This window comes from Phyllobates terribilis, unplaced genomic scaffold, assembly GCF_046119375.1.
Source record: "Phyllobates terribilis strain yellow unplaced genomic scaffold, ASM4611937v1 Scaffold_1__5_contigs__length_1240528914, whole genome shotgun sequence".
Classification (NCBI taxonomy): domain Eukaryota; kingdom Metazoa; phylum Chordata; class Amphibia; order Anura; family Dendrobatidae; genus Phyllobates; species Phyllobates terribilis.
In genome coordinates, this window is record NW_027362761.1 from 34121442 (window position 1) to 34149410 (window position 27969).

At 46.3% G+C, this 27969-nt stretch overlaps 1 protein-coding gene across 1 annotated transcript in view; it reads right to left on the reverse strand.

The window, feature by feature from the left end:
- The window catches only part of CIMAP1D (CIMAP1 family member D), a 56813-nt gene extending 29440 nt beyond the window's left edge, over nucleotides 1-27373 (reverse strand). The window contains exons 1-3 of the mRNA XM_073651488.1: nucleotides 27322-27373; nucleotides 25357-25467; nucleotides 23365-23478 (exon numbers count right to left, since the gene is read on the reverse strand). Of these exons, the coding sequence (XP_073507589.1) occupies nucleotides 23365-23478; nucleotides 25357-25467; nucleotides 27322-27373 (277 nt within the window). The remainder of the gene's footprint in view (nucleotides 1-23364; nucleotides 23479-25356; nucleotides 25468-27321) is intronic.
- Nucleotides 27374-27969: the final 596 nt, after the last annotated feature.

Genomic DNA, 27969 nt, shown 5'->3' on the forward strand with positions numbered 1-27969 from the left:
CAACCTCTACCAGAATGATGGAAAGAGAAAAGTATGGCAAAGGCGTGGTACAGCTCATGATCCAAAGCATACCACATCATCTGTAAAACACGGCGGTGGCAGTGTGATGGCTTGGGCATGCATGGCTGCCAGTGGCACTGGGTCACTAGTGTTTATTGATGATGTGACACAGGACAGAAGCAGCCGAATGAATTCTGACGTATTCAGAGCCATACTGTGTGCTCAGATCCAGCCAAATGCAGCCAAACTGATTGGTCGTCGTTTCATACTACAGATGGACAATGACCCAAAACATAAAGTCAAAGCAACCCAGGAGTTTATTAAAGCAAAGAAGTGGAATATTCTTGAATGGCCAAGTCAGTCACCTGATCTCAACCCAATTGAGCATGCATTTCACTTGTTAAAGACTATACTTCAGACAGAAAGGCCCACAAACAAACAGCAACTGAAAACCACCGCAGTGAAGGTCTGGCAGAGCATCAAAAAGGAGGAAACACAGCGTCTGGTGATGTCCATGAGTTCAAGTCTTCAGACAGTCATTGCCAACAAAGGGTTTTCAACCAAGTGCTAGAAATGAACATTTTATTTACAATTATTTAATCTGTCCAATTACTTTTGGTCCCTTTTAGAGATGAGCGGTGTTCGACTAGAACTGTTCGCCAATCTCAAATTCGAGCTGTTTTGGGCGGTGTTCGAGTCGTTCGACGAACGATTTGCAAAAAAATCGGCTGTTCGAGGTATTGTTCGATAACTGTTCGTGCACCAAAAGCGTGTCCTGCATGTCTGGCGCTATTTAGAGCACCAATCATGCAGGGATTGTCTGCCACTCACTGTAATGTCACAGCCATGGTGGTTGTGGCATTACAGTTGTTGCCCAAATCGATGGGAACAGCGCTCACAGTGAAACATGAAAAGCCGGCAATTCAGCAGCGGCATACACCTGTACCCGACAATTTAGAACAGAAAGAATAGAGTATCACACATAGATTAGATAGATAGAAACATGTCAGTCACATATATAAGAAGTACAGTGACAGTGTTGGTTACTGTACTTGTCATTTAGTGCTAAAGGATTTATTAAAAAAATAATAGTGTTTTCATGGACCGTCTCTTTAAAAAAGCCGGCCGGCAATTCAGCATCGGTACACGACAATTTATAACAGAAAGAATAGAGCATCACACATAGATTAGATAGATAGAAAAATGTCAGTCACATATATAAGAAGTACAGTGATAGTGTTGATTACTGTACTTGTCATTTAGTGTTAAAATAAAGGATTTATTTAAAAAAAAATTGGCGTGGGGTTCCCCGTAATTTTAGTCTCTAGCGGAGGTTAAGCAGACGGCTGGGGCAGATGTTTGAAGCCTGGGAAGGGGGTAATACCCACGGAGCTTCCCAGGTTACTAATATCAGCCCCCAGCTGAATACCTAGCCTTTAACAGCTATTAAAATGGGGGACCCACCCAAAAAAATTACGTGGGGTCCCCCCTATTTTAATAGCTAGCAAAGGCTAGGCAGACAGCTGGGGGCTGATATTAATAGCCCAGGAAGGGTGCCATGAATATTGGCCCCCTCCCAGGCTTGAAACACCAGCCGTCAGCCGCCCCAGAAATGGCGCATCCATAGGATGCTCCAATTCTGGCACTTAGCCTCGCTCTTCCCACTGCCCTGTAGCGGTGGCAGTGGGGTAATAGGGCTGGGGTTGATGTCAGCTTATAATGCCAGCTGACATCAAGCCCAGGTTAGTAATGGAGAGGGGTCTATAAGACACCCCCACTATTAACCCAATAGTCAAAGTTAAAAAAATACACATACACCCAGAATAAAGTCCTTTAATTGAAATAAACACACAATTCTTTATTGTTCTAAATTAAACCATACTTACCATCACGCCCATTCCAGCTGAAGCCAATGTCTTCGGCAATAAAAGTAAAATAATAAAGCAACATCATCCTTACCTTTCCATGGTTCCCACGACAGCTTCAGCTCTGCTACATTCACATGACAGGCTGTATCGCAGCCGAAAGCTGCCATCCAGCTTGCCATGCCGCAGACACTGAGAAGCGCAGGCATGCTTGTGCTCCTCAGTGTCTCGCTGTGACGGCATAAAGATGAGCCGAGGTCATGTCCAATGAACTCAGCTCACCTCATGCACGTCACTGACAGCGTGGGAAAATTCTCCTGCGCTCAGCGCTTGAGCAGGAGAATTCTCCCACGCTGGGATGGCATGGAGATGACAGGCTGGATCACAGCTGAGCGCTGCCATCCAGCTTGTCATCCTTCAAGCATGCCTGCACTCTGCAGTGTCTATGAAGGATGGCATGCTGCATGGCAGCGCTCAGCTGCCATCCAGCCTGTCATCTCAATGCCATCCCAGCGTGAGAATTCTCCTGCTGAAGCGCAGAGCGCAGGAGAATTTTCCCACGCTGTCAGTGATGTGCATGAGGTGAGCTCATGTCCAATGAACTCAGCTCACCTCATGCACGTCACTTACAGATTGGGAGAATTGCCTGCGCTCTGCAGTGTCTATGAAGGATGGCATGCTGGATGGCAGCGCTCAGCTGCCATCCAGCCTGTCATCTCAATGCCATCCCAGGTTGGGAGAACTCTCCTGCTCAAGCGCTGAGCGCAGGAGAATTTTCCCACGCTGTCAGTGACGTACATGAGGTGAGCCGAGTTCATTGGACATGACCTCGGCTCATCTAGATGCCGTCACAGCGAGACACTGAGGAGCGCAAGCATGCCTGCGCTTCTCAGTGTCTGCGGCATGGCAAGCTGGATGGCAGCTTTCGGCTGTGATCCAGCCTGTCATGTCAATGTAGCAGAGCTGAAGCTGTCGTGGGAACCATGGAAAGGTAAGGATGATGTTGCTTTATTATTTTACTTTTATTGTAGAAGACATTGGCTTCAGCTGGAATGGGCGTGATGGTAAGTATGGTTTAATTTAGAACATTAAAAAATTGTGTGTTTATTTCAATTAAAGGACTTTATTCTGGGTGTTGTGTTTTTTTAAATACTTTACTAGAAATTCATGGCGGTCATGTCTAATATTGGCGTGACCCAGTGAGCCACCGTACCAGGGCCCTGGATGAGTTGGGTACAGCGCCAGAAGATGGCGCTTCTATGAATGCGCCATTTTCTGGGGTGGCTGCGGATTGCAATTTGCAGCGGGGGGGGGGGCCCAGAAAGCTTGGGTCTCCCTGCGCTGCGGATTCCAGCCCCCAGCTGCCTAGTTGTACCTGGCTGGACACAAAAATAGGGCGAAGCCCCACATATTTTTTTTAAATTATTTTATGAAATTCATGAAATAAAAAAAAAAAGGGCTTACCTATATTGTTGTGTCCGGCCAGGTACAAATAGGCAGCTGGTGGTTGGGCGCAGCCCGTTCCTGCCTGCTGTACCTGGCTGGACACAAAAATAGGGCGAAGCCCTGCGTATTGTTTTTTAATTATTTCATGAAATTCATGAAATAATAAAAAAAAAAGGGTTACCTATATTGTTGTGTCTGGCCAGGTACAAATAGGCATCTGGTGGTTGGGGGCAGCCCGTTCCTGGATGCTATACCTGGCTGGCATACAAAAATATGGCGAAGCCCACGTCTAAATTTTTGGGAAAAATTAATTAAAAAATAATAAAAATAATAATAATTTAGGGACTGCATCTTTATTACCCCTCACGTGGAGGGGTTAATAAAGATGCAGTCCCTAAATGTGTTTTTTTTTTTACATTTTATTGAATTTTTCACCAAAATTTTGATGTGGCCTTCGCCATATTTTTGTGTCCAGCCGGGTACAGCAGGCAGGAACAGGCTGCCCCCAACCCCCAGATGCCTATTTGTACCTGGCTGTAAACAAAAATACAGGGAAGCCCTTTTTTTAATTATTTCATGAATTTCATGAAATAATTTAAAAAAAATTGCCGTGGGGCTTCGCCCTATTTTTGTGTCCAGCCAGGTACAGCAGGCAGGAACGGGCTGCACCCAACCACCAGCTGCCTATTTGTACCTGCCCGGACACAACAATATAGGGAAGCCCTTTTTTTAATTATTTCATGAATTTCATGAAATAATTTTAAAAAAAAAAATACGTGGGGCTTCGACCCTATTTTTGTGTCCAGCCAGGTACATCTAGGCAACTGGGGGCTGGAATCCGCAGCGAAGGGAGGCCCAAGCTTTCTGGGCCCTCCCCCCGCTGCAAATTGCAGTCCGCAGCCACCCCAGAAAATGGCGCGTCCATAGAAGAGCCATCTTCTGGCGCGTACCCAACTCATCCAGGGCCCTGGTGCGGTGGCTCACTGGGTAATAAAGGGGTTAGGGCCAGCCTGGAATGATCAGCTGGCCCTAAGCCCGAAATTCATTGGGTTACGCCAATATTAGACATGACCGCCATGAATTTCTAGTAAAGTATTTAAAAAAACACAACACCCAGAATAAAGTCCTTTAATTGAAATAAACACACAATTTTTTAATGTTCTAAATTAAACCATACTTACCATCACGCCCATTCCAGCTGAAGCCAACGATCTCCTGCAATAAAAGTAAAATAATAAAGCAACCTCATCCTTACCTTTCCATGGTTCCCACGACAGCTTCAGCACTGCTACATTGACATGACAGGCTGGATCGCAGCCGAAAGCTGCCATCCAGCTTGCCACGCCACAGACACTGAGAAGCGCAGGCATGCTTGCGCTCCTCAGTGTCTCGCTGTGACGGCATCCAGATGAACCGAGGTCATGTCCAATGAACTCGGCTCACCTCATGCACGTCACTGACAGAATGGGAAAATTCTCCTGCGCTCAGCGCTTGAGTAGGAGAATTCTACCACGCTGGGATGGCATTGAGATGACAGGCTGGATGGCAGCTGAGCGCTGCCATCCAGCATGCCATCCTTCATAGACACTGCAGAGCGCAGGCAATTCTCCCACGCTGTCAGTGACGTGCATGAGGTGAGCTGAGTTCATTGGACATGAGCTCACCTCATGCACGTCACTGACAGCATGGGAAAATTCTCCTGCGCTCAGCGCTTCAGCAGGAGAATTCTCCCACTCTGGGATGGCATTGAGATGACAGGCTGGATGGCAGCTGAGCGCTGCCATCCAGCATGCCATCCTTCATAGACACTGCAGAGCGCAGGCATACTTGCACTCTGCAGTGTCTCTGAAGGATGACAAGCTGGATGGCAGCGCTCAGCTGTGATCCAGCCTGTCATCTCAATGCCTTCCCAGCGTGGGAGAATTCTCCTGCTCAAGCGCTGAGCGCAGGAGAATTCTCCCATGCTGTCAGTGACATGCATGAGGTGAGCTGAGTTCATTGGACATGAGCTCACCTCATGCACGTCACTGACAGCGTGGGAAAATTCTCCTGCTCTCAGCGCTTCAGCAGGAGAATTCTCTCACGCTGTCAGTGACGTGCATGAGGTGAGCTGAGTTCATTGGACATGACCTCGACTCATCTTTATGCCGTCACAGCGAGACACTGAGGAGCACAAGCATGCCTGCGCTTCTCAGTGTCTGCGGCATGGCAAGCTGGATGGCAGCTTTCGGCTGCGATACAGCCTGTCATGTGAATGTAGCAGAGCTGAAACTGTCGTGGGAACCATGGAAAGGTAAGGATGATGTTGCTTTATTATTTTACTTTTATTGCAGAAGACATTGGCTTCAGCTGGAATGGGTGTGATGGTAAGTATGGTTTAATTTAGAACAATAAAGAATTGTGTGTTTATTTCAATTAAAGGACTTTATTCTGGGTGTTTGTGGGTTTTTTTTAACTTTGACTATGGGGTTAGTAATGGGGGTGTCTTATAGACGCCTCTCCATTACTAACCTGGGCTTGATGTCAGCTGGCCTTATAAGCTGACATCAACCCCAGCCCTATTACCCCACTGCCACCGCTACAAGGCAGTGGGAAGAGCAAGGCTAAGTGCCAGAATTGGAGCATCCTATGGATGCGCCATTTCTGAGGCAGCTGACGGCTGGTGTTTCTAGCCTGGGAGGGGGCCAATATTCATGGCACCCATCCTGGGCTATTAATATCAGCCCCCAGCTGTCTGCCTAGCCTTTGCTAGCGATTAAAATAGGGGGGACCCCACGTCATTTTTTGGGGGGTCCCCCATTTTAATAGCTAGTAAAGGCTAGGTATTCAGCTGGGGGCTGATATTAGTAGCCTGGGAAGCTCCGTGGGTATTACCCCCTTCCCAGGCTTCAAACATCTGCCCCAGCCATCTGCTTAACCTCCGCTAGAGACTAAAATTACGGGGAACCCCACGCCAATTTTTTTTTAAATAAATCCTTTATTTTAACACTAAATGACAAGTACAGTAATCAACACTATCACTGTACTTCTTATATATGTGACTGACATGTTTCTATGTATCTAATCTATGCGTGATGCTCTATTCTTTCTGTTATAAATTGTCGGGTACCGATGCTGAATTGCCGGCCGGCTTTTTTAAAGAGACGGTGCATGAAAACACTATTATTTTTTTAAAATAAATCCTTTAACACTAAATGACAAGTACAGTAAGCAACACTGTCACTGTACTTCTTATATATGTGACTGACATGTTTCTATCTAATCTATGTGTGATGCTTCATTCTTTCTGTTCTAAATTGTCGGGTACCGGTGTATGCCGCTGCTGAATTGTCAGCTGGCTTTTTTAAAGAGAGTGTCTTCTGAGCAGTTTGTCAGCTTTTGGACACCTTTGAAGGTCTTTTCTATGTGTTTCTATGTGTTTTTGTTTGCCTGCCATTGGTTTTAACGGTGTTCAACGGTGTTCTAAGGTGTTCGACGAACAGTTCCACAAACATCCCGGTGTTCGACGAACCGAACCGAACCCGAACACTACGGGGGTGGCTCAACACTAGTCCCTTTAAGAACAGGGTGGCACATGTTAAGGAGCTGAAACTCCTAAACCCTTCATCCAATTTTAATGTGGATACACTCAAATGAAAGTTGAAAGTCTGAATTTCAACTGCATCTGAATTGTTTTGTTCAAAATTCATTGTGGTAATGTCTAGAGCCAAAATTAGAAAAATGTCGTCTCTGTTCAAATATATATGGACCTAACTGTATATGGACAAGTTCCCTGGCTATGCACTTACTTGATGAGTTCCTTAGTGGTACCGCTTATGGATATCGGGTCACATAGTCCATGACCACCAGAATGTATTGGTGGCCCAGGCTGATTTGACTAAGGGACCAACTAGGTCCATAACAATTCTCTCAAAAGGGACGTCTATCACCAGTTGTGGAACTAAGGGACTACGGAAATGGGAGGTGGGCGCGGTTATCAGGCAGGTGGGGCAGGACCTACAATAGTCTAAGATTTCCCGATAACATCCTGGCCAATAGAACCTCCTCATTCTCTCCTGGGTTTTCTCAACCCCTAGGTGTCCCCCCAGAATATGTGAGTGGGCCATGTCCAACACTCTTCGACAGTATGGCCCTGGAACTAACAGCTGTTCCACTACCTCTTCACCTTTTAGCTTAGATACCGGGTATAATAGCTCCCCCAGAACTGCAAAGTATGGGTACCTGGTGTCCACCTCCGGCTCTTCAGCAACACCATTACAAACAGTAACATTGTCCCACGCCCCTTTCAAGGTCAAGTCCTGAACTTGAGCTGACCCAAAGTTCTCTCCGGGCATCTCTAATTCAGGAAGGTCGACTACCTCAGTCACAGTCTCGTCCTTGTCGCCAGCAAGGGCACACAGTGGGAACTTATCTACTTCCGATGTCGACCGGGGTATTTCTCTTGGGTCATGGGTTTTGTCCACGTGACACAGTCTGGATACCTTCCCCCACAAGTCCCAGAACAAGGGAAAATTGAGCCCCAATATGACGGGATGTATCAGGTCCCTGACCACCCCGACCTCGTGGGATTGGGCACCACAGTCTGTTCCGACAGTTTTGGTAAGGATCAGCTGGTGGGGAAGGGTGGAACTGATTAGGGTCTCCAGACTCCCAGAGTCCAATAGTCCAATCACCCAACCCTGCGGCCCCTCGCCAGATTCACCGTCCACACAGCAGGCTGGATAAGCATAATATGAACACCATCTGCCTAGGCTGCAGTCCATTGGATCAGGGGACATAGGACACCAGGCGGCTATGTGTCCAGGGTTGTGACACCGCCAACAAACCATATCCATCACAGCAGTCTTTGCGGCACTTTCAGAGGAAGTGTGACGCCCTCCAGTTGTGGCTCTGAACCCCTTCCGTGGTGAACCCGCCCCCTTTTGGGTATCCCAGTACGGGGAAGTGACTATACCCGGTTTCCTGAGGGATTTCTCAATGACCTGGTACCTCTCTACTAGGCTGACGAGGTTGTCTGCGTTCTTGGGACCGCCTTGGGCGACCCAAGTCTGTACCGACCTGGGAAGGGAGTGTATGAACCTATCAATCACCACCCGCACGACCATCTGGCCAGGAGTAGAAGACTCTGGCTGCAACCACTTCTGAACAAGATGCAGTAGGTCAAACATCTGCGACCGAGGGGGTTTGTCGCCAGCATACGCCCAGTGGTGGACTCGTTGGGCTCTCATTGCCATATTCACTCCCAGGCGTGCCAGGATTTATGTCTTTAGTTTGGCATATTCTTTGGCATCCTGCAGTGCTAAGTCATAATATTGTCACGGGTGTGTCAGAGGTGACAGACAGTCGCCCTGCTGTTGGTTGCAGGAGATCTCTACGTTTGGCATTGCAGACAGCTTCTTAGATAAGGCTGTCTTTAGGACCAAGCGGCTCCTCCCTGTAGCTAATTAGCTCACTGGACTGGGTGTATATATACCTGGTGTGTCTGAGAGGGAGTCGCCGACTATACCCATTTCTACTTGTGTGGCTTAGCTGGAGCAGTACTTCATCCTCTCTGGAGCTTGAGGCCGTGTGCATATTTGGAGTCTTCTAAAGGCTAAGCAATTTCCCCCTGTTTCTCAACCTTTTTTGTGGAGGTCGATGCTTCGGATGTCGGGGTTGGGCTTGTGTTGTCTCAGGTTTCGTCCCCTGGTAAATGGCATCCATGCGCCTTCTTTTCTAAAAAAAATTGTCTTCGGCTGAGAGAAATTATGACGTGGGTAATAGGGAACTTTTGGCGATCAAATTGGCGTTCAAGGAATGGCGACACTGGTTGGAGGGGGCTGTCCATCCTATTACTGTTATTACTGACCATAAGAACCTGTGATATCTCCAGTCAGTTAAATGTCTCAACCCTAACCAAGCCAGATGGTCCCTGTTTTTTTAGGAGATCTCTACGTTTGCCATTGCAGACAGCTTCTTAGATAAGAGGCTGTTTTTAGGACCAAGCGGCTCCTCCCTGTTGCTAATTAGCTCTCTGGCCTGGGTGTATATATACCAGATGTCTCTGAGAGGGAGTCGCCGGCTATACTCATTTCTACTTGTGTGGCTTAGCTGAAGCAGTACTTCATCCTCTCTGGAGCTTGAGGTCGTGTGCATATTTGGAGTCTCCTAAAAGCTAAGCAATTTCCCCGTTTTGTATTCCCTTGTTGTCTTTAGTGTTTAGTAGAGGTTAACTAGGGTTCATCTCCTTCCATCCCTAGCCGTAGCCATATGCCAAGGAAAGTAGGGTGAGGCACGCGTGCGGCGATTGCTGAAGAGGCAATATAGGGACGTTAGTAGAGACATGGTGACGTTAGACCAGACTAGGAGGTCAGTCTGTACTTCCCCCTTTCCTTAGTGTCTGGGCTCCCTCTCCCTTTTCCCTCTGTGTTGCACTAACACCTGGCGTGACATTTATGCCTTTTGTGGTTCACCCGACAAATATGGAGCCAGAACCTCTGCCCACTGTTCTGGTGGAAGTCTCTCTCGTTCTGCTACCCGTTCAAAAACAGAAAACCAGGCAATGTGAACTGAGGTCTAAGATGGTAGACATGCAAGAAATAGGAGCATGTTCACACTAGCAAAAAAGAAACAAAACCTACAAAAGACAAAAGACAAAAATATATCTCATACCCTACCATCATTATATATAAATGTAAAGCAAAGTTGCATAATAAATATAGGGTACTTAGTGAACTATTTTTGATCAAAAAAAGTATACAAGCCGTCCCACCAGCGGCAAGGTGACCCTAAATTGGGACGGTACCTATACTGCCTATATTAAAAACCTTACTGTATATCAAAGTTGAAGCAATGCATATAAAAGGGTAGACAAATAGGACCGGGTCCCAACTCCAGACCACCCAGGCCCGTGGTAAGCTACATATATACCAGTCAGCTCAACAAAGGGGATGCCACACCCTTAAATTGCACAGAATGCAAACAAGACAAAAAACAGGCAATGTGAACTGAGGTCTAAGATGGTAGACATGCAAGAAATAGGAGCATGTTCACACTAGCAAAAAAGAAACAAAACCTACAAAAGACAAAAGACAAAAATATATCTCATACCCTACCATCATTATATATAAATGTAAAGCAAAGTTGCATAATAAATATAGGGTACTTAGTGAACTATTTTTGATCAAAAAAAGTATACAAGCCGTCCCACCAGCGGCAAGGTGACCCTAAATTGGGACGGTACCTATACTGCCTATATTAAAAACCTTACTGTATATCAAAGTTGAAGCAATGCATATAAAAGGGTAGACAAATAGGACCGGGTCCCAACTCCAGACCACCCAGGCCCGTGGTAAGCTACATATATACCAGTCAGCTCAACAAAGGGGATGCCACACCCTTAAATTGCACAGAATGCAAACAAGACAAAAAACCAGGCAATGTGAACTGAGGTCTAAGATGGTAGACATGCAAGAAATAGGAGCATGTTCACACTAGCAAAAAAGAAACAAAACCTACAAAAGACAAAAATATATCTCATACCCTACCATCATTATATATAAATGTAAAGCAAAGTTGCATAATAAATATAGGGTACTTAGTGAACCGTTCAAAAACAGTCAGAAATGCCTCCACATCATCCCCTGGGGTCATCTTTTGCATGGCTCGTCTTACCGTTTTCCGGACGCATGCACCATCACCTGGAGTGGGGGGAGGGGCTGCCGGCCTAGCACGAACCGCCTCTGCAAGTAGCTCAATCAGCTGCTGTGCTGTCGGTACTGGTCTTGTTGATGCTGCTGCTGTTGACGGAACATGGTTTTGTTGCTGCTGCTGCTGTTGTCGGAACTGGTCTTGTAGCTGTTGCTGCTGTTGTTGGATCTGTTGCAGCAATAGTTTATTTGTCTCCTGCTGCTGCTCCCGTTGCTGCTGCTGCATGTTCTGCTGGCTCTGCAGGCTCTGCATTTGCTGCGCCTGCAACAAATGCTTACGCAGGTCCTCCATTTTGTCCGGCATCACTTGCTGGCTTACGGCCGCCTTCACCCAGGACATGCAGTGCCTCTTATAACAGTCACACGTGTTCGCTGGGAATGCTGCCCGCACTTATAACACCAACTGTGGTAGATCGGCTCACTCGGCTATGCATTGAGGTATAAACGGAACACTGTCTCTTTAAATTTTCAGTTGGTTTATTTGAGCAGCATAAACCAATGTAAAGTTCATGAAAAGAAACACAGCCCATCCGGCCTAATGGCAAACAAAATATGAAAAGAGTCCAGCAAAGTCCTTGCACCAGCTGGGGTCCGGCCACTCCGGGTTAGCAAAAACCACATGGTTCAGGGTTAGCAGGAACAAACACACGCTCCTCTCTCTGGAGCTGGCCTCCAGATACTGACCACCTCCTGAGTCAAAAGGCTGGGTTTTTAAAGCCCCTAAACCGTGCCCTGGAGTGCAGATAGGGTGGATAACTTCCCTCCCAGCACTTAGCTCTCCACCTGTAGAGCATGCCCTTGTAACTCTGGCTATTAACCCTCTCTGTACCTAATGTGCAGGAGAAACCTCCATGTTTTACATCACTGAAGCAAAAAGTCTCAGAGACACGTATCTCCCCTCCAGTATTCTGCCAATGACTTTGTCACAATATGTATATGACTCGCCCCCTGGGCCATGCCTGGGGTGCGGCGCGCGTGCGCGCGGGGAATACCCGGAGCCGGATCCGATGGGGGTAGTAGTCTTCGTGTGGCGGTGACCCGGTCCGTGCCCAGGGTGGTCAAACTAAGTGGCGTTATTGATATGATGGTATTAGTGTCCGACTACGCCACCCGTTGAATGCGGCTATGAAGGGCAGTCCGCTGAGGCCGGTGGTACGGATGTGCAGCGTGGATGGTATAACCCCCAACGGGAGGGGTATAGCCTCAGGGCAGCTGATGAAGCAGGAAAAGATGATAGTGGTAGTGGTGGTGTGACAAGGAAGCTCAGAGACGTGCAATTGCAGTTTTCACAGCTTTACTCACAGTTCTTTATCAGGTCCCTTGTGTACAGCTAGGACCACCCGAGCCGTGCTGCGTCCACCAGGTGCGGGACTCGGCCAACTCCCAGGCAGTTCCAGAGCGTGGTCCTGAGCTCCCCTCTCTTCCTTTCTACTGGCCGTCCCCACCAGGGATCCACCTTTGTCCAGCTCCCTCGGGCCTTCTGGTGGTGAAACCTTTCCCGGTTTCCCTGACCCTATATGGTATGCCTTCCTGGTAGATATGGCGAGGGGTCGCGCCAAAACTTGTCCACGACCTCCGGTTCCTGGCTAAGGATAATTGGCCTTCACCAGTTTGGGATCCAGCACCCTGTTCTGCCAACCCTTCACCCGTTATTCCGTGGGATCTTAGGGTTCCCTCTTTTCCTGCGTCTCTGGGCCTTTCCTGGTGTTTCTGTTCCTTCTTCCTCTGACTTCGCTCTCTCTCCCTCTCTCAGCTTCAGGCCTCCACTCCAGGCCTGACTCTGGAGCTGGGCCCAGACTGAGCCACAGCTCCCTATCAGCCCTCTCTGGCTGAGCTCCTCTCTGCACAGAACAGGCCCTGTCCTAAGATGGTGCCCACCTTATATACTCCCTCTGACACCCGAGCCCAGGTGACCAGCACCCAATGGGCTCCTACCTATGCCCAGAGTCCCTCCCCTGTCTGCTCCTACACCACTGGGATGTTCCTCCCCCCCCCCCCACTCCAGCCAGGGACAGAAGCTGTCGTACCTGCACATCTATCTGGTGGGAGTACGGTTGATCTGTCCCCCGGAAATGGGGTGAGTGTAGTGCATGCAGCTAACTGAGCCCAGTTCCACACTCCATCCTTACCCGGGAGTGGAATACCACACCTCTGGTCTGAGGTGCAATACCCCTGTAGCAGCCGAGTCCTCGGGGTGCTACATATACACACATATATACGTACATACATACATGCATATATACACTGCTCAAAAAAATAAAGGGAACACTTAAACAACAGAATATAACTCCAAGTAAATCAAATTTCTGTGAAATTAAACTGTCCACTTAGGAAGTAACACTGGGCCGTAGGAGGACAACAACCCAGCAGCAGGACCGCTACCTCCGGCTTTGTGCAAGGAGGAACAGGAGGGACACTGCCAGAGCCCTGCAAAATGATCTCCAGCAGGCCAAAAATGTGCATGTGTCTTCATAAACGGTTAGAAACCGACTCCGTGAGGGTGGTAAGAGGGCCCGACGTCCACAGATGGGGGTTGTGCTCACAGCCCAACACCGTGCAGGATGCTTGGCATTTGCCACAGAACACCAGGATAGGCAAAGTCGCCACTGGCGCCCTGTGCTCTTCACAGATGAAAGTGACGCGCCCCCTGGGACATATTCCTTTTTGAGGGGAATACCCGGCACCGGATCAGATGGGGGGTTGTAGTCTCCGAGCGGCTGTGACCCGGTCCCGTGCCCAGGGCGTCAAGCTCAGTGTTATGTGGCAGCTTTACAGATGTTACTAAAGTTCTTTTGTGTCGACTACGCCACCCGTTGTAATGCGGTCACTGTGGCCGCCGCTGCAGCAGGGTCCGCTGAGGCTGATGGTGGATGCGCAGCTTGGTGGGATAACCCCCAACGGGAGGGGTATAGCCTCAGAGGGGACAGGCGCAGAGGATGGGGGTTGTGGTGGTGCGGTGCAGCCGGCAATGAAGACAGACTCGGGTTGTGCAGTTAAGGGTGTTTACTTACTGCTGATGTTCCGGTCACTCCAGCTGCTAGTGACCACCCGAGCCGTGCTGCGTCCACCAGGTCCTGGATCCAGCCAACCCCCAAACAAGTCCAGAGCGTGGCCCTGAGCTCTCCCTCTGTCCTTTCTTCAGCCGTCCCCACCAGTGATTCACCTAGGTCCAGCTCCCTCGGGCCTTCTTTTGGGACACCCTTGGCCCTGGGTTCCCTGACCCTTCATGTGGTGTGCCTTCGGGGTGAATGTGGTGGGTGACCGTGACAGACACTGCCCACGGTCTCCGGTCTCTGGCTGGGGAATGTCTTTGCCCCCACCAGCTTGGGTTCCGGTACCCTCTTGCTGACTCCTCACCCGGTGCTCTAATTTGGGTTCTTGGGTCCCTTCAGTCTTCCCCCTCTGGGTCTTTCTCTGCTCCACTCTCTCTCTCTCCAGGGCTGCTGTTTCCTTCTCTCTCCTCTCCCACTGACTTGTTCTCAGCGTCTGACCCTGATCTAAGTTGGTGCCCTCCTTATATATCCCTCTATGTGTGAGCTCAGGTGACCAGCACCCAATGAGCTCCTATCACTACCCAGACTGCTCCCCCTATCTGCCCCTACACTACATGGGATGTACCACCCCCCTCCCACTCCAGCCAGGAACAGGCTCGGTTGTACCTGCACATTTCTAAGTGGGAGTACCGTCGGCCTGCTCCTCTGGAATGGGATGTATGTAGTGCATGCAGTCTATCTGAGCTCAGTTCCACACTCCTTCCTTACCCGGGAGTGGAATATCACACCTCTGGGTTGAGGTGCAATACCCCTGTAGCAGCCGAATCCTCAGGGTGCTACAAAAGCAGGAGAGTGATCTGCTGCCTGCAACATCCTTCAGCATGACCGGTTTGGCAGTGGGTCAGTAATGGTGTGGGGTGGCATTTCTTTGGAGGGCCGCACAGCCCTCCATGTGCTTGTCAGAGGTAGCCCGACTGCCGAGATGAGATCCTCAGACCCCTTGTGAGACCATATGCTGGTACGGTTGGCCCTGGGTTCCTCCTAATGCAGGACAATGCCATGACCTCATGTCCTGCTGGAGTGGCTGGAGTGTGTCAGCAGTTCCTGCAAGATGAAGGCATTGAAGCTATGGACTGGCCCGCCCGTTCCCCAGACCTGAATCCGATTGAGCACATCTGGGACATCATGTCTAGCTCCATCCACCAACGTCACGTTGCACCACAGACTGTCCAGGAGTTGGCGGATGCTTAAGTTCAAGTCTGGGAGGAGATCCCACAGGAGACAATCCGCAACCTCATCAGGAGCATGCCCAGGCGTTGTAGGGAGGTGATACAGGCACGTGGAGGCCACACACAATACTGAGCCTCATTTTGACTTGTTTTAAGGACATTACATCAAAGTTGGATCAGCATGTAGTGTGCTTTTCCACTTTAATTTTGGGGGTGACTACAAATCCAGGCCTCCATTGGTTAATAAATTTGATTTCCATTGATGATTTTTGTGTGATTTTTTTTGTCAGCACATTCAACTTTTTACAGAACAAAGTATTCAATGAGAATATTTCATTCATTCAGATCTAGGATGTGTTATTTGAGTGTTCCCTTTATTTTTTGGAGCAGTGTATATATTTACCAAGTCCTGCTGCTTCACTTGTGCAGATCCCAAGACAGTCGTTTAGGGTTCAGTCACGATGAGGAGAAGGGGGACACAAACAGGACTGCAGGCAGCTTCCTCTCCCCAGTATCTGAACTGCTGTGCTGTGAGCAGGCCCCTTCCCCTGTCTCTCAACTTCTGACCCAACACTGTTGGGGGAGAGGGAGACATACGTGTGCCAGGAATACAGAGGCTGTACAAGATTATTCACTGTAAGTAATGTTGTACACCTCTGTGCGCTTCATAAAGGGGATGAAGAAGCATGGGCCCCCTTTGTAGGTGCGGGCCCTGGGCATTTGCCCAGCTGCACTCCTCCCATAATGCCCACCCTGCGGCCGGGTCCGATCACAGTCACGTCATCTGCGACCGGGATAGTTACGCCCCTGGTTCTTCCTTGTTCTTTGGACTTACAGTGGTGTGAAAAAGTCTTTGCCACCTTCCTGATTTCTCATTATTTTGCATGTTTGTCACACTTAAATGTTTCAGATCACAAAACAAATTTAAATATTAGACGAAGATAACACAAGTAAACCAAAAATTCAGTTTTTAAATTAACTGCTATATTATTAAGGGAAAAAGAAATCCAAACCTACAGGGCCCTGTGTGAAAAAGTGATTGCCCCCCCTCAGGATGAATTGGAGAGCAGTTCACCAGAGTTCAAAACTGATGAACCCCAGTGACCTCACTTACGGTACTGCTCGCTGCGTGAGAAAGTTCTCATGCAGCCAGTGGCGCCGTAAGTGAGGTCACTGGGTTCATCAGCAATAAACTCCGGTGAACTTTCTCATGGCACTGCTGCACACAGTGTAGTCAGTATGAGCCGGCTGGCGTGGATAGTGGTCGCATCACTGATATGACCACTATCCAAATCATATGGATCGTCATGGGACAGTATGGATTATCTTCACATCGGACATGTGAGGAATATGGTTGTTTATTATTTTTCTTCTTTTCCAGGGGACATCGGCTTCAGTGAATTAGGCACAAAGGTGAGTATAATGGCTGTTGTTTATTATTTTCTGTTTTTTTTTTTCAGGTGGCATGGGCTTCAGTGCATTAGGTGTTAAGGTAAGTATAACTGTGTTTTTTTATTTTTATTCCAAATAAAGGAGTCTGTGTCATTATTTCAATTAAAGGAATTTATTCCGGCTATGTTTTTTTTACAATCTAACTGTCGTTAGTAATGGGGACGTCTTATGGATGCTTCTCCATCACTAACCTGTGGGCTTTATGTCAGCTGCCATAAAACAGCTGACATCAACCCCACAAATATCACCGCACTAGGGCAAGTGGGAAGAGACGGGCAAAGCACCAGAATTGGTGCATCTAATACATGTGCCTTTTCTGGAGTGGCTGCTGCTATTTTCTGGCTGGGGTGGGCCAATATCCATGGTCTCTTCCCAGTCTGAGAATACCAGCCCCCAGCTGTCTGGTTTAGCTTGGCTGGTTGTCAAAAATGGGGCGTGACCCCATGCCGTTTTTTTTTAATTATTTCTTTAAATAATAAAACAAAAATGGTGTGGAACCAGTCTATTCTTGATAACCAACCATGGTAAAGCTGACAGCTGAGGCTTGCAGCCCTCAGCAACTCTCCTCAGGACCACAAGTCATTTGACAGTCCAGAACTCCGTTATTGGATTGGAAGAAGCAGGAACTGTTTTGACTGCAGAAGAGGACCTGTTGAGGGTCAGAGTACGAACTACAGATGGAACGTTTGAAAACGAAGTTGGAGAAGCAAGGACACACTCACTCACATCTTCCCTGCTGTTCTCTTTGGCCCTATGCCCAGAAAAGACATTTGCAGTGAATTGATAGGAGGCAGGGATATTAGAGGCAGTGGATGCAGAGCAGAATTTCTGAGAAAGTGGTTGAGTAAGAATTTTGAAGCAGTTATGACATCAAGATGATCCCCACTGAGCGAACTAGTTAGATGACTAGTCAATGACAGCAGCATGTAGCTGTAGCCATGAAAGTCTTGGAAGTCCCAAAAGCACCAATGCATCAGAAAGTGGCAAAACTAAAAAAGAAATGTCCTCCAAGTTAGTGAACCAATCTGGAAAGTAACCTACACTGTTTGGAATTGGATACAACCACCTGGAATTGTTCCTTTCACGGAAGTTAGCCTCAGGGGTGTCTACAAAGAAACTAGAGAAATTTTCAGCCTTTTAGCTAGAGCGAAAAGTACATAAAATTATCTGCTGCTCTGGAATCAATAAGTGCTTGTCACGTGAACACAGAGGAATTGTAAGAAGTGGACATAGGCAGGAGTACTTTATCTGTAGTGGAGGAAAACATTAATCCTAGGGCCATACCTCCCTCCTTGGCTAGGGTTTGCAATTCTCCCCATTTGGCCTTCAGTTTGAAACAATTTGTGTGATAATGATCCCGTTCACCACAATACAAACAAGTCCACTAGTAAGGTGACAGGTTCTTTCAACTGTAGAAAATCTGTTCTGGCTGATCTCCATTGGTTCCACTTCCGCAATTCTGGGAGAAGATTTTGAAAATATTTCAAAATGCAAGACACAGAAATCAAGTGTTTTTTTTTCTTAGACTGCGCTTTAAAATCCAAATCTTCTCGGGTGGCAAGGTAAAGTTCATCTTTGATCCAACTAAAGCCAGCATAAAAGTCAGCCAGGAGAGCATCATTGTTCCAGGTCAATTCAGCAGATAGGGTACAGAACTGGATGGCATAATGTCCCACAGAGCTAGCCCCATGTCTGGGCCGCAGTATGGAATCAGCGGTGGAGTGGACACATCCCAGTTCATCAAATGCTTTATGGAAGGCAGACAGGAAAGATGGTAATAAATGCATTATAGGGTAATCCCGTTTGGCTTCCGCCCACACCAAAGTGCCCCCAGACAACAAAGGAAAAATGTAGGCCACTTTGGACCGGTCAGAAAAAAATTGCTGGGAACATAACGCAAAGTGTACAGTGCATTAGTTTACAAAGCCTAGGCAGGCCTTAAAGGGAAGCTGTCACCAGAAAAAAAACACTATTATCCTGTAGATATAGGGTTAATCTGCAGATTAATAGTGTTATGCTACCCGACGCCTGCACATAGCCTAATGAAGTAGAGAGAAAATTAACTTTATTTTCCCCAGCAGTGTTCCCTTTTCAGTCAAGGGAGTGTCACTGGTGCTGGTTCAGTAACCGCTCTGAATATACAGAGAGGCGGCTGTAACTGCACCCCCGGCCCTGAGTGACAGCCAGTCCTAATGCCAGGGGCATGGTTACAGCCGCCGCTCTGTATACTCAGAGCGGTGACTGAACCAGCGCCGCCCTGTGACTGAAACCGCGACCCCGGCCCTGACTGACACTGGCTCTGCATTGGGGCCGGCTGTAAGTCACGGGGGCAGCACCGGGGTGAGTTCAGTCACCGCTCTCAGTATACAAAGCGGCAGCTGTAACCATATCCCTGGCCCTGACTGACAGCCAGCCTCAATGCAGTGCCAGTGTCAGGCAGAGCCAGGAGCGAGTTTACAGCCGCCGGTGGCTGAACCAGGAACACTGCTGGGGAAAATAAAGTTCATTTTCTCCCTGCAGCATTAGGCTGCGAGCAGGCGCTGGGCAGCATAATAACATTATTAACCTGCAAATGAACCCCATATCTGCAGGTTAATATTATTCTTTCTGGTAACAGCTTCTCTTTTATGTCTCCATCAAAATGTGCAGGAGTGGGCAAATGTGGAGATGTTTCCCAAGCAGAGTGTTGTAGGTGAGTATTAGGCTGTAGCAGGTATTGAGAAGTTGGTAGAGGGGCTTCAGAAATCTGTGACACTGTGTCCACACGAGCTGTGAGATCCCGCATACCCTGGACAAGCTCCCGTTGGCTTGTAGCGAGTTGCATTACCAGTCCCAGCAGATATATCCTACGGCAACAGTGTCATTGCTGTTGCACCTTTGGGATCCATGATCTTCAGATTCTGTTAGGCTCACTTTGTGAAGTGGACCCACTAAGCCCCAAATTCGGTGGGTACACGGTCCCGGGCATCACTGCTGTTGGTAGGATGGCACGTGGGGAGCAAGGGCATAGTACACTCAAGAGTCTTAGGAGCAACAGGACACATGCAATCTAGTCAGCAAGGAAAGAGGCAGATTAGGACGGTGTGCACAGGAAGAGGAGTAAACCAAACAAGAGGTCTTGAAACACATTCTGAAGACACAGGTTTGTGTGTCAGTGAGCCTCAAATAGGCCTATGGAGGCGATGTCATTGATCAACACTAGGCAACTTGCAAAACTCGATGTGAACCACAACAGGGGGCAGCAGACCTAGTGGAAGAAAGCATGGACTGGAATATCTGGGACGGGTATAAAACCGATGCGGGCTCAGCTTCTAAGCCCTCTCCATACACAAGACAATCAACAATATTGGAGATCAGATATTAGTAAAGGGTTAAAACTGGGATTTGGCGTACATATGCGCAATGTCGGTAAGAGGTTAAAACTTTAGGTTTCTTTAATGTACACTTAAAAGATTTTTTTATTTATCTATTTTTACAGTTCTTGCTAGTCCTTACTAGTAGAATACTTACTAGCACTTTGATTGCACTATTAATGTAGTGCAGAGCATTATTACCTAAACTGGCAGGTTGCCTATTAGACCCCACCTCCAGTGAGATCTGTTGGTATTTGGTATATAGCAGACATAAAGGCATCAGCACCCCACAATCACACTGCAGGGGTACCGATGGGCTGACATTAGGAACGATTTCCCTCTGTCAAACTCCTCACTTGCCACTTTGACTATTGACAGCGTTATCTGAGGGGTTAGAGCGCACCTGTCAGCAGGATTGTGCTCAGTAAACTACATACACTGTCAGATTGGCACCATTACACGGATTAAAATGATACCTTGGTTGATGAAATCTGTCCTGTGGTTCTTGTGTAATCTTTACTTTCAGTTTGGAGATAATGATATGCTCATGCTCCGGGGCGGCCTGTGGGGGGGGCGCTCTATCTGGTGCTCTGCTTGCTTATTCATCTGTATGCTCTTATGACAGCTCACTGACCGTTCACTGACTTGCCTCCCATTTTACATAACCCCACACTACTATAATAATAATAATAATTTTTATTTTTATAGTGCCAACATATTCCGCAGCACTTTACAATTTTAGCGGGGACTTATACAAACAATACAGAACAAGCATTTCTCAAATCAAAAGGAGTGAGGGCCCTGCTCAAAAGCTTCCAGTCTATGAGGAAATGGGGGAGACACAAAAGGTAAAGTGTACATATATTGTATAATGCAGCCTTGATATACTAAATAGGATAAATAATAATACATCGACTGGTCGCCAGCCAGTATGTGTATAGTCCTGACCGAGGCTATTAAGTACATGGATGGTATGAACCTGAAATTGAAGATTTTAATATGGGGGAAAACTGGGACGGACAGATATTGTGTTTAGGCGATACGCCAGTCTAAAGAAATGGGTTTTTAGCGTCCGCTGTGGGTATTGGGAATTAATCGAACGGTCCTGGGTAGTGCATTCCAAAGAATTGGCGCAGCACACGAGAAATCTTGGAGACGGGAGTGGGGAGTTCGGATTATGGAGGATTTTAGTTTTAAGTCATTGGCAGAACGGAGGGCACGTGTAGGGTGATAGACTGAGACAAGGGAGGAGATGTAGGGGGGTACTGAAGCATGGAGCGATTTGTGGGTAAGCGTGATAAGTTTAAATTGAATTCTATATTGGATGGGTAACCAATGCAATGACTGGCACAGGGAAGAGGCATCGGTGTAGCGGTTGGCGAGGAATTTGATCCTTGCTGCTGCGTTAAGGACGGATTGGAGAGGGGAGAGTTTAGTAAGAGGGAGACCGATTAGTAGAGAGTTGCAATAGTCGAGACGATAATGAATAAGAGCTACAGTAAGAGTTTTTGCAGAGTCAAAGGTGAGAAATGTCCTGATTCTTGAGATGTTTTTGAGGTGTAGATGACATGAACGAGCGAGTGAGTTGATGTGAGGAGTGAAGGAAAGATCTGAATCAAAAATGATCCCAAGACAGCAGGCTTGTTGCTGGGAAGTAATGGTTGAGCCACAAACGGAAATGGCAATATCGGGCACAGGTAGATTAGTGGAGGGAGGAAATACGAGTAGTTCAGTTTTTGACAGATTCAGTTTTAGGCAGAGGGAGGACATAATGTTAGACACAGCAGAAAGACAATCACTGGTCTTTTGTAGTAATGCAGGGGTGATGTCCGGAGCAGAGCTGTATAATTGGGTGTCATCAGCATAGAGATGGTACTGAAAACCGAATCTGCTGATTGTTTGTCCAATAGGAGCGTTGTATAAAAAGAAAAGAAGGGGCCCTAGGACTGATCCTTGAGGAACCCCGACAGTAAGGGGAAGGAGAGAGGAGGAGGAGCCGGCAAAAGACACAGAGAAGGAGCGGTCAGAGAGATAGGAGGAGAACCAGGAGAGAACAGTGTCCTTGAGGCCAATAGTGCAGAACATAGTGAGGAGGAGTTTGTGATCCACAGTGTCGAATGCTGCAGAGAGATCCAGTAGAATCAGCAGGGAGTAGTGACCATTAGATTTAGCTGTTAGTAGATCATTAGAGACTTTAGTGAGGGCAGTTTCAGTAGAATGTAAAGAGCGGAAACCAGATTGTAGAGGGTCAAAAAGAGAGTTGTCTGAGAGATAGCGGATTAGACGGGAATGGACCAGGCATTCCAGGAGTTTAGAGATAAATGGAAGATTGGAAACAGGTCTGTAGTTGGCCGTGCAGTTCTGGTCAAGGGCTGTTTTTTTAAGTAATGGATGTATGCTGGCATATTTAAAAGAAGAGGGAAAGATACCAGGTGAGAGGGAGAGGTTGAAAATTTTAGTTAGGTGAGTGGTGACAGCTGGAGAAAGGGACTGAAGGAGATGTGAGGGAATAGGGTCACTGGTGCAGGTAGTAGGGCGAGAAGATGAAAGGAGCCTGATCACTTCATCTTCCGTGACTGGTTCAAAGTCAGAAAGTGAGCAAGATACAATGTGGCGGGGGAGAGCATGCATAACGTTTGCGGATTGTGAGATAATTTCCTGTTGGATACGGTCAATTTTTTCTTTGAAATAATTGGCCAGATCGTCAGCGCTGAGGCTGGTGGTAAGGGCCTGTGCTGTTTGATTGAGGAGAGAATGAAACGTGTCAAAGAGGCGTTTAGGATTATTGGAAAGTGAGATGATGAGATTGTTAAAGTAGGTTTGTTTGGAGAGGTGAAGGGCAGAGTTATATGTTTTCAGCATAAATTTATAATGGAGGAAATCTTCGGGCAGATTAGATTTTCTCCACAGTCGTTCTATGCATTATGTAAAATAGGAGGCAGGTCACTGAACAATCAGTGACCTGTCATACGAGCATACAGATGAATATGTAAGCAGAGCACAAGATAGAGTCGTCGTCGTCCCCCCCCCCACAGGCCGCCCCGAAGCACGAGCGTATCACTATCTCCAAACTGAAAGTAAAGATTACACAAAAACCACAGGATGGATTTAATCAACCAAGGTATCATTTTAATCAGTGTAATGTCGCCCACCTGACAGTGTATGTAGTTTACTGAGCACAATCCTGCTGACAGGTACGCTTTAAAGTGCTGGGATCTAAGCTCTCTTCAGTCCCAGTACAAGCAGCAGGAGCTTTTCTGAGTACTACAGTTAGCTCCTGCTGATGATGGCACTGGAACAACTCCTGTGTTTCCGATCTTCATGTTGTTAGCTCTTACCTGCTGATTTGCCTCGAGCCTGTATGGAGTATGCAGGTCCAGCACTCCGGCCAAAACGTGTTAGGCATGGTTCCACATAATACCGAGGTCCTGGACTACAATCACTGACATGAGCTAGTGAAGAAAGACAAACAGAGAAATCACATATTCTAAAAATAGAGATTAAAAAATAGAATGGAACAAAATATTGTCAGGCTAAATATGAAAGTGTGAGGGGGTGGTTGAAGATTCCCACTCCACTCCCATCTAAAGCTGTTTCAGTAGATATGATTACCTGTGTAAACATAAAAGTTGTTATAAACATAAGAGGTGTTTAGCAAATATGTATTATATGTATAAACATAAGAGATGTTATTTGGGTTTTGGCCATTAGATGGCAGCGGTTTGCACTATCATACTACTGTCACCTGTGTGTCAGTTGGCACACAGAAAAATAATTGTTTTTAGCCGCTTAAGCGACAATTGAAAACTAAAGGATTTCTGAGGGTTGAAGGCGGCCATCTTAGAGCGTAGTTGTAAGAGACAGTGAATAGAGACAGACGTGAGAGGGTTCCTGTCAGAGACAGACTGTTCCTGTAATTCCTGTCAGAGAAGAAGAAACACGTTGGGGGGACGAGTATGGTTGGAAGTAGAGTTGGATTCCTCCCAAAAGCATCGGCTGTGACATGAATGGCCTTCTGCCGGCCTGTCAGACTAAAACTGTGCTTCAGGTGACAAGCCCAGGATCCACTCCACGGTCTCCCAGCTAAACGGCCGTTCAGACGATCAGACAGCCTTTTCAGTGATCAGTTAACTGCCGGTACGTCCTGAGCTCAGGTCCCACCACAGGGATCCTGGTGGGCATATGCATGCAGTCTATAGAGAGAGTTTGGCGCCAAACATAAATTCTCAGTTAGAGACATTGTTTGCTAATAGGTCTGTGTGAACATTAGCTAGATACTCCCCTCAGTGGGTGAGCTTGTGTATAGAGAGCATAACTGAATTGTAATTTTAGAGAATTGTTAAGTTTGTGAATCTCTGCGCTGCAACACTGCAGGGGCCGTCTCTTGCACTCATCTAATTACACCCTTGCTCTGGGAAACTCCCAGTTACCACATTAGGCATAACCACAGCTCAGGAAAATTATAGTGTATCTGAGAGAACATACTGGGCCTATCGGTTGTGCAGCGCAGGGGTCCTAGGTGATCTGGGCTAGGTGTGTGTGATATTTATCTGTGTTTCTTTCTTATGCTTACGTGGTAACACTGTTTTTGTTGTTAGTAAAAATTAGTTTATTAACAAATTGCCTGGTCGTGTTCTTTGTCCTCGGCCCACTGTATTCTGAGAGAGACCACCCCGGTACACGGTCTACAACAGCATAGAATGTAAAGTGATAGAGGAATAGAGATAGAATACGTAAAAGAAAACCTAGGACCCATTGTTATTTGATTTGTTACTTCAAGTGGATTCTTCCACTGCAGGGACAACTTAAATGTGTTGAATAACACTGCATATGGGAAAGCTGTTTTACAATTGGTGGAGGCTAAGGGACAGGTATCATTACATGCTCCTCCATCATCAGCTATTTTGCGGACAGAAGAGCAATGAAGTATGAAAGTATCCAGACATCTATTTTTCACATACTGTATGAGTTTATCAATATTTTTCATGGATAGTACTCTTACTTATGATATGCTTAGGGGTAGATTACATGTCAGAAGCTGGAGAAACATTTTTTATTTCTCATCAGAGAAAAAGTGATGAAAGTCGGACCAGCTCTGACGGTAAAACTAAAAACTGACTCACTGCCCAAATGCTGATCAAAAACAATGATGAAACTTGGAAAAATTTGCTCATATGAGAAAAATCACTGACCTCTGAATGATCCCTGAGACTGCACTAACAAATGGGAGGAGAACCTGTGATAATTATATATTAGTAAGTGCATCAAAATTATATCCCCAACACATTTGTTAAAATAAAGTAGACAACCTCTTTAAGCATCATACTCACCAGAGTGACTAGTCCTCCCATGAAAAGAATATGCTGGACTGGAGTATTTAGTATAGTCATGGCCCACAAATCCTACTGTAGGGGGCAAGTTATATCGTCCAGGTCCAGGACCTAAGAGTGTGGAACAATCAGTGATATTTACCACTAAATATAAAAAACTATTTCAGTGTGGTACAGGAGTTGAAGATGTTCAGATAAAAGCAGGATATCAGTCCAAAGGGATGGGGATTTATAAAGCCCCCGTCACACTAAGCGAGATCGCTAGTGAGATCGCTGCTGAGTCACAAGTTTTGTGACGCACCAGCGACCTCATTAGCGATCTCGTTACGTTTGACACTTAGCAGCGACCAGGCCCCTGCTGTGAGATCGCTGGTCATGTCGGAATGGTCTGGACATTTCTTTGATCGTTGAAGCCCCGCTGGGAAGCATGCATCGCTGTGTTTGACACCTTACCAACGACCTTGTTAACGACCCAGACACAGAAACACATAGGCGTGCATCGTTATACAGATCGTTACGGGTCGCCGCATCGTTGCTGCGTCGTTGGGAAGATCTGACTGTTTGACATCTCACCAGCGACCACATAGCGACGCAGCAACGATCCCTGACAGGTCGTATCGCTGTCGGGATCGCCGTAGCGTCGCTTAATGTGACGGGGCCTTAAGGGTTTGCCTGGTCTAGACAGAAAAGTTTTACAAACATTTCAATAGAAGCCCCTCCTTCAGGATCCCTATCTATTTGCGTCTATCCATCTGTAGAATCCAGCGCATCTATTCACTTCACAGACAGCCCATTGATTTAAATGACGATTGTGGGATGTACTGGTGGCACTGCAGGAAATAAACACATTACAGATGATCCATGTCAATTAATGCTACAGCGACACACCGTGTGATCAGTTTATCATTAGAGACCTGTCTAGAAAAAGATTGTTGAAAGTGTTCAATTTCACTAGTTAGAACTTCTAATTAAGATAAATTGAGGCTCTGCTCATACAAAGTATAAGTGCACTTTCTGGTTACCTTGCAGAATAAGCTGTCATGTCAGCTTTTTCCCCCGCCTTCATCATAAAATTTTATAGCATGGGTTGTAATTTGATCCCTCAATGAAGACAGATCTGTAGACAGATTTGAGCAGTTTTTGGGTGCAAGACGATAATAAGTGCCAGGTGTGTTAAAAAGGAGGCATTTTTTCTTTAATTAAATATATTACAAAGATTGTTATTTTCACTTGTATTGTTAATTTATAAAAAATAATTAGATATATGGTTACTATGTAAGTCATATATTTTCAGATTGTTGTTGCGTTTTGAATGCAAGAATAGCGAAGCATACTATTCTATGCAGTTGAAAAAAATTAAAAAATGTATAGGTCAATGGAATAAAAAAAAATAGATCATAACTGAAGCATAATATCATAGTCTGACACTCTGCTCTCCTAATCTACACGTCTCACACTGTTAATGCCCCATTTCATTTAAAATAATCTCTGGAGGCAGATTCTCATGCAGATCAGTGCCCGGCCCATAGATCTTAAAAGCTCATTTAAATATTAACAAAAAACGTGAAGTTCACTGGAATAAGACAGAGATCACAGATATCAAGATATTTTATTTAACCTTCTATGACCTACATGACTATATAGAGGGCTTAGGAAGGTTGATCTCACTGACAAATTCCCTTTAAGGTAAGGTAGGTTTATTGTACCATGCATGGCAGTTTTAGTTAGAGATCATTTTATGGTAAAGAGAAAATACATCTATGAGATAAATAAAAGACAAGATTATGCAGACTGGGCAAGAAGATCATAAAATCTTTACAAAAGGCATGAGAAAAACTAAAGAAAGCCTAAAAACATGCAAGGAGTTGTAGCTTTCCATCAGCAAGTTGAAGATAAGTAACAGCAGGGATGCCTCGTTTAATAGTAATAACTAGTAACACTAATAGCCCCTAAAATAATACTTACCAGTCTCCTTTGCTGCAATAATGGGTGTTTTTCTTTCTGTATGCTCTCCCATGTTTTACGGCAATCTCTTCATAAATAAATGTTTTATTAAAAAAAAAATAGTTTACTACAAATATTACAAATCTAATGGATTCTATAGAACTTAATGTCACCTATTTGTCATATATCTACCCCAATTTTCCAGTCTTTGAATGAGTGAAGATGTCTTGTCTTGTCATAGATGTCCCTGTGCTACACTGCAGGACACAGCATGGTAATGTGACCTGAGGATGTTCTAATAAGTGTAAGCTTATCCCATGGCTGTCTCATCAACCCCTCCCAAACATACCCATCAGCCCCACTCACTCAGGTTCCAAGTCACTGGTGCAAGACCAGTTCCATTATGACTATTGCTCAAGCTTATTTAACTATTTATTTACTTAATCAGTTACCACTCTATCATTTAAAGTTTGTTTCAATAAACATACAGTATTTTCTTTGCCATTGCTCTTCAAACCCAGCAGCATTTACATATGTATTACTAAATTCCCTGCCTAACCAGCTCATTGTAATGTCATTCAATTAAATCCATTTTTAAAAAGAGCATTTATAGTAACCTCTATTTTTCATATGCTAATTAGGCCTTTGACTAGTCAATAGAGTATTTGA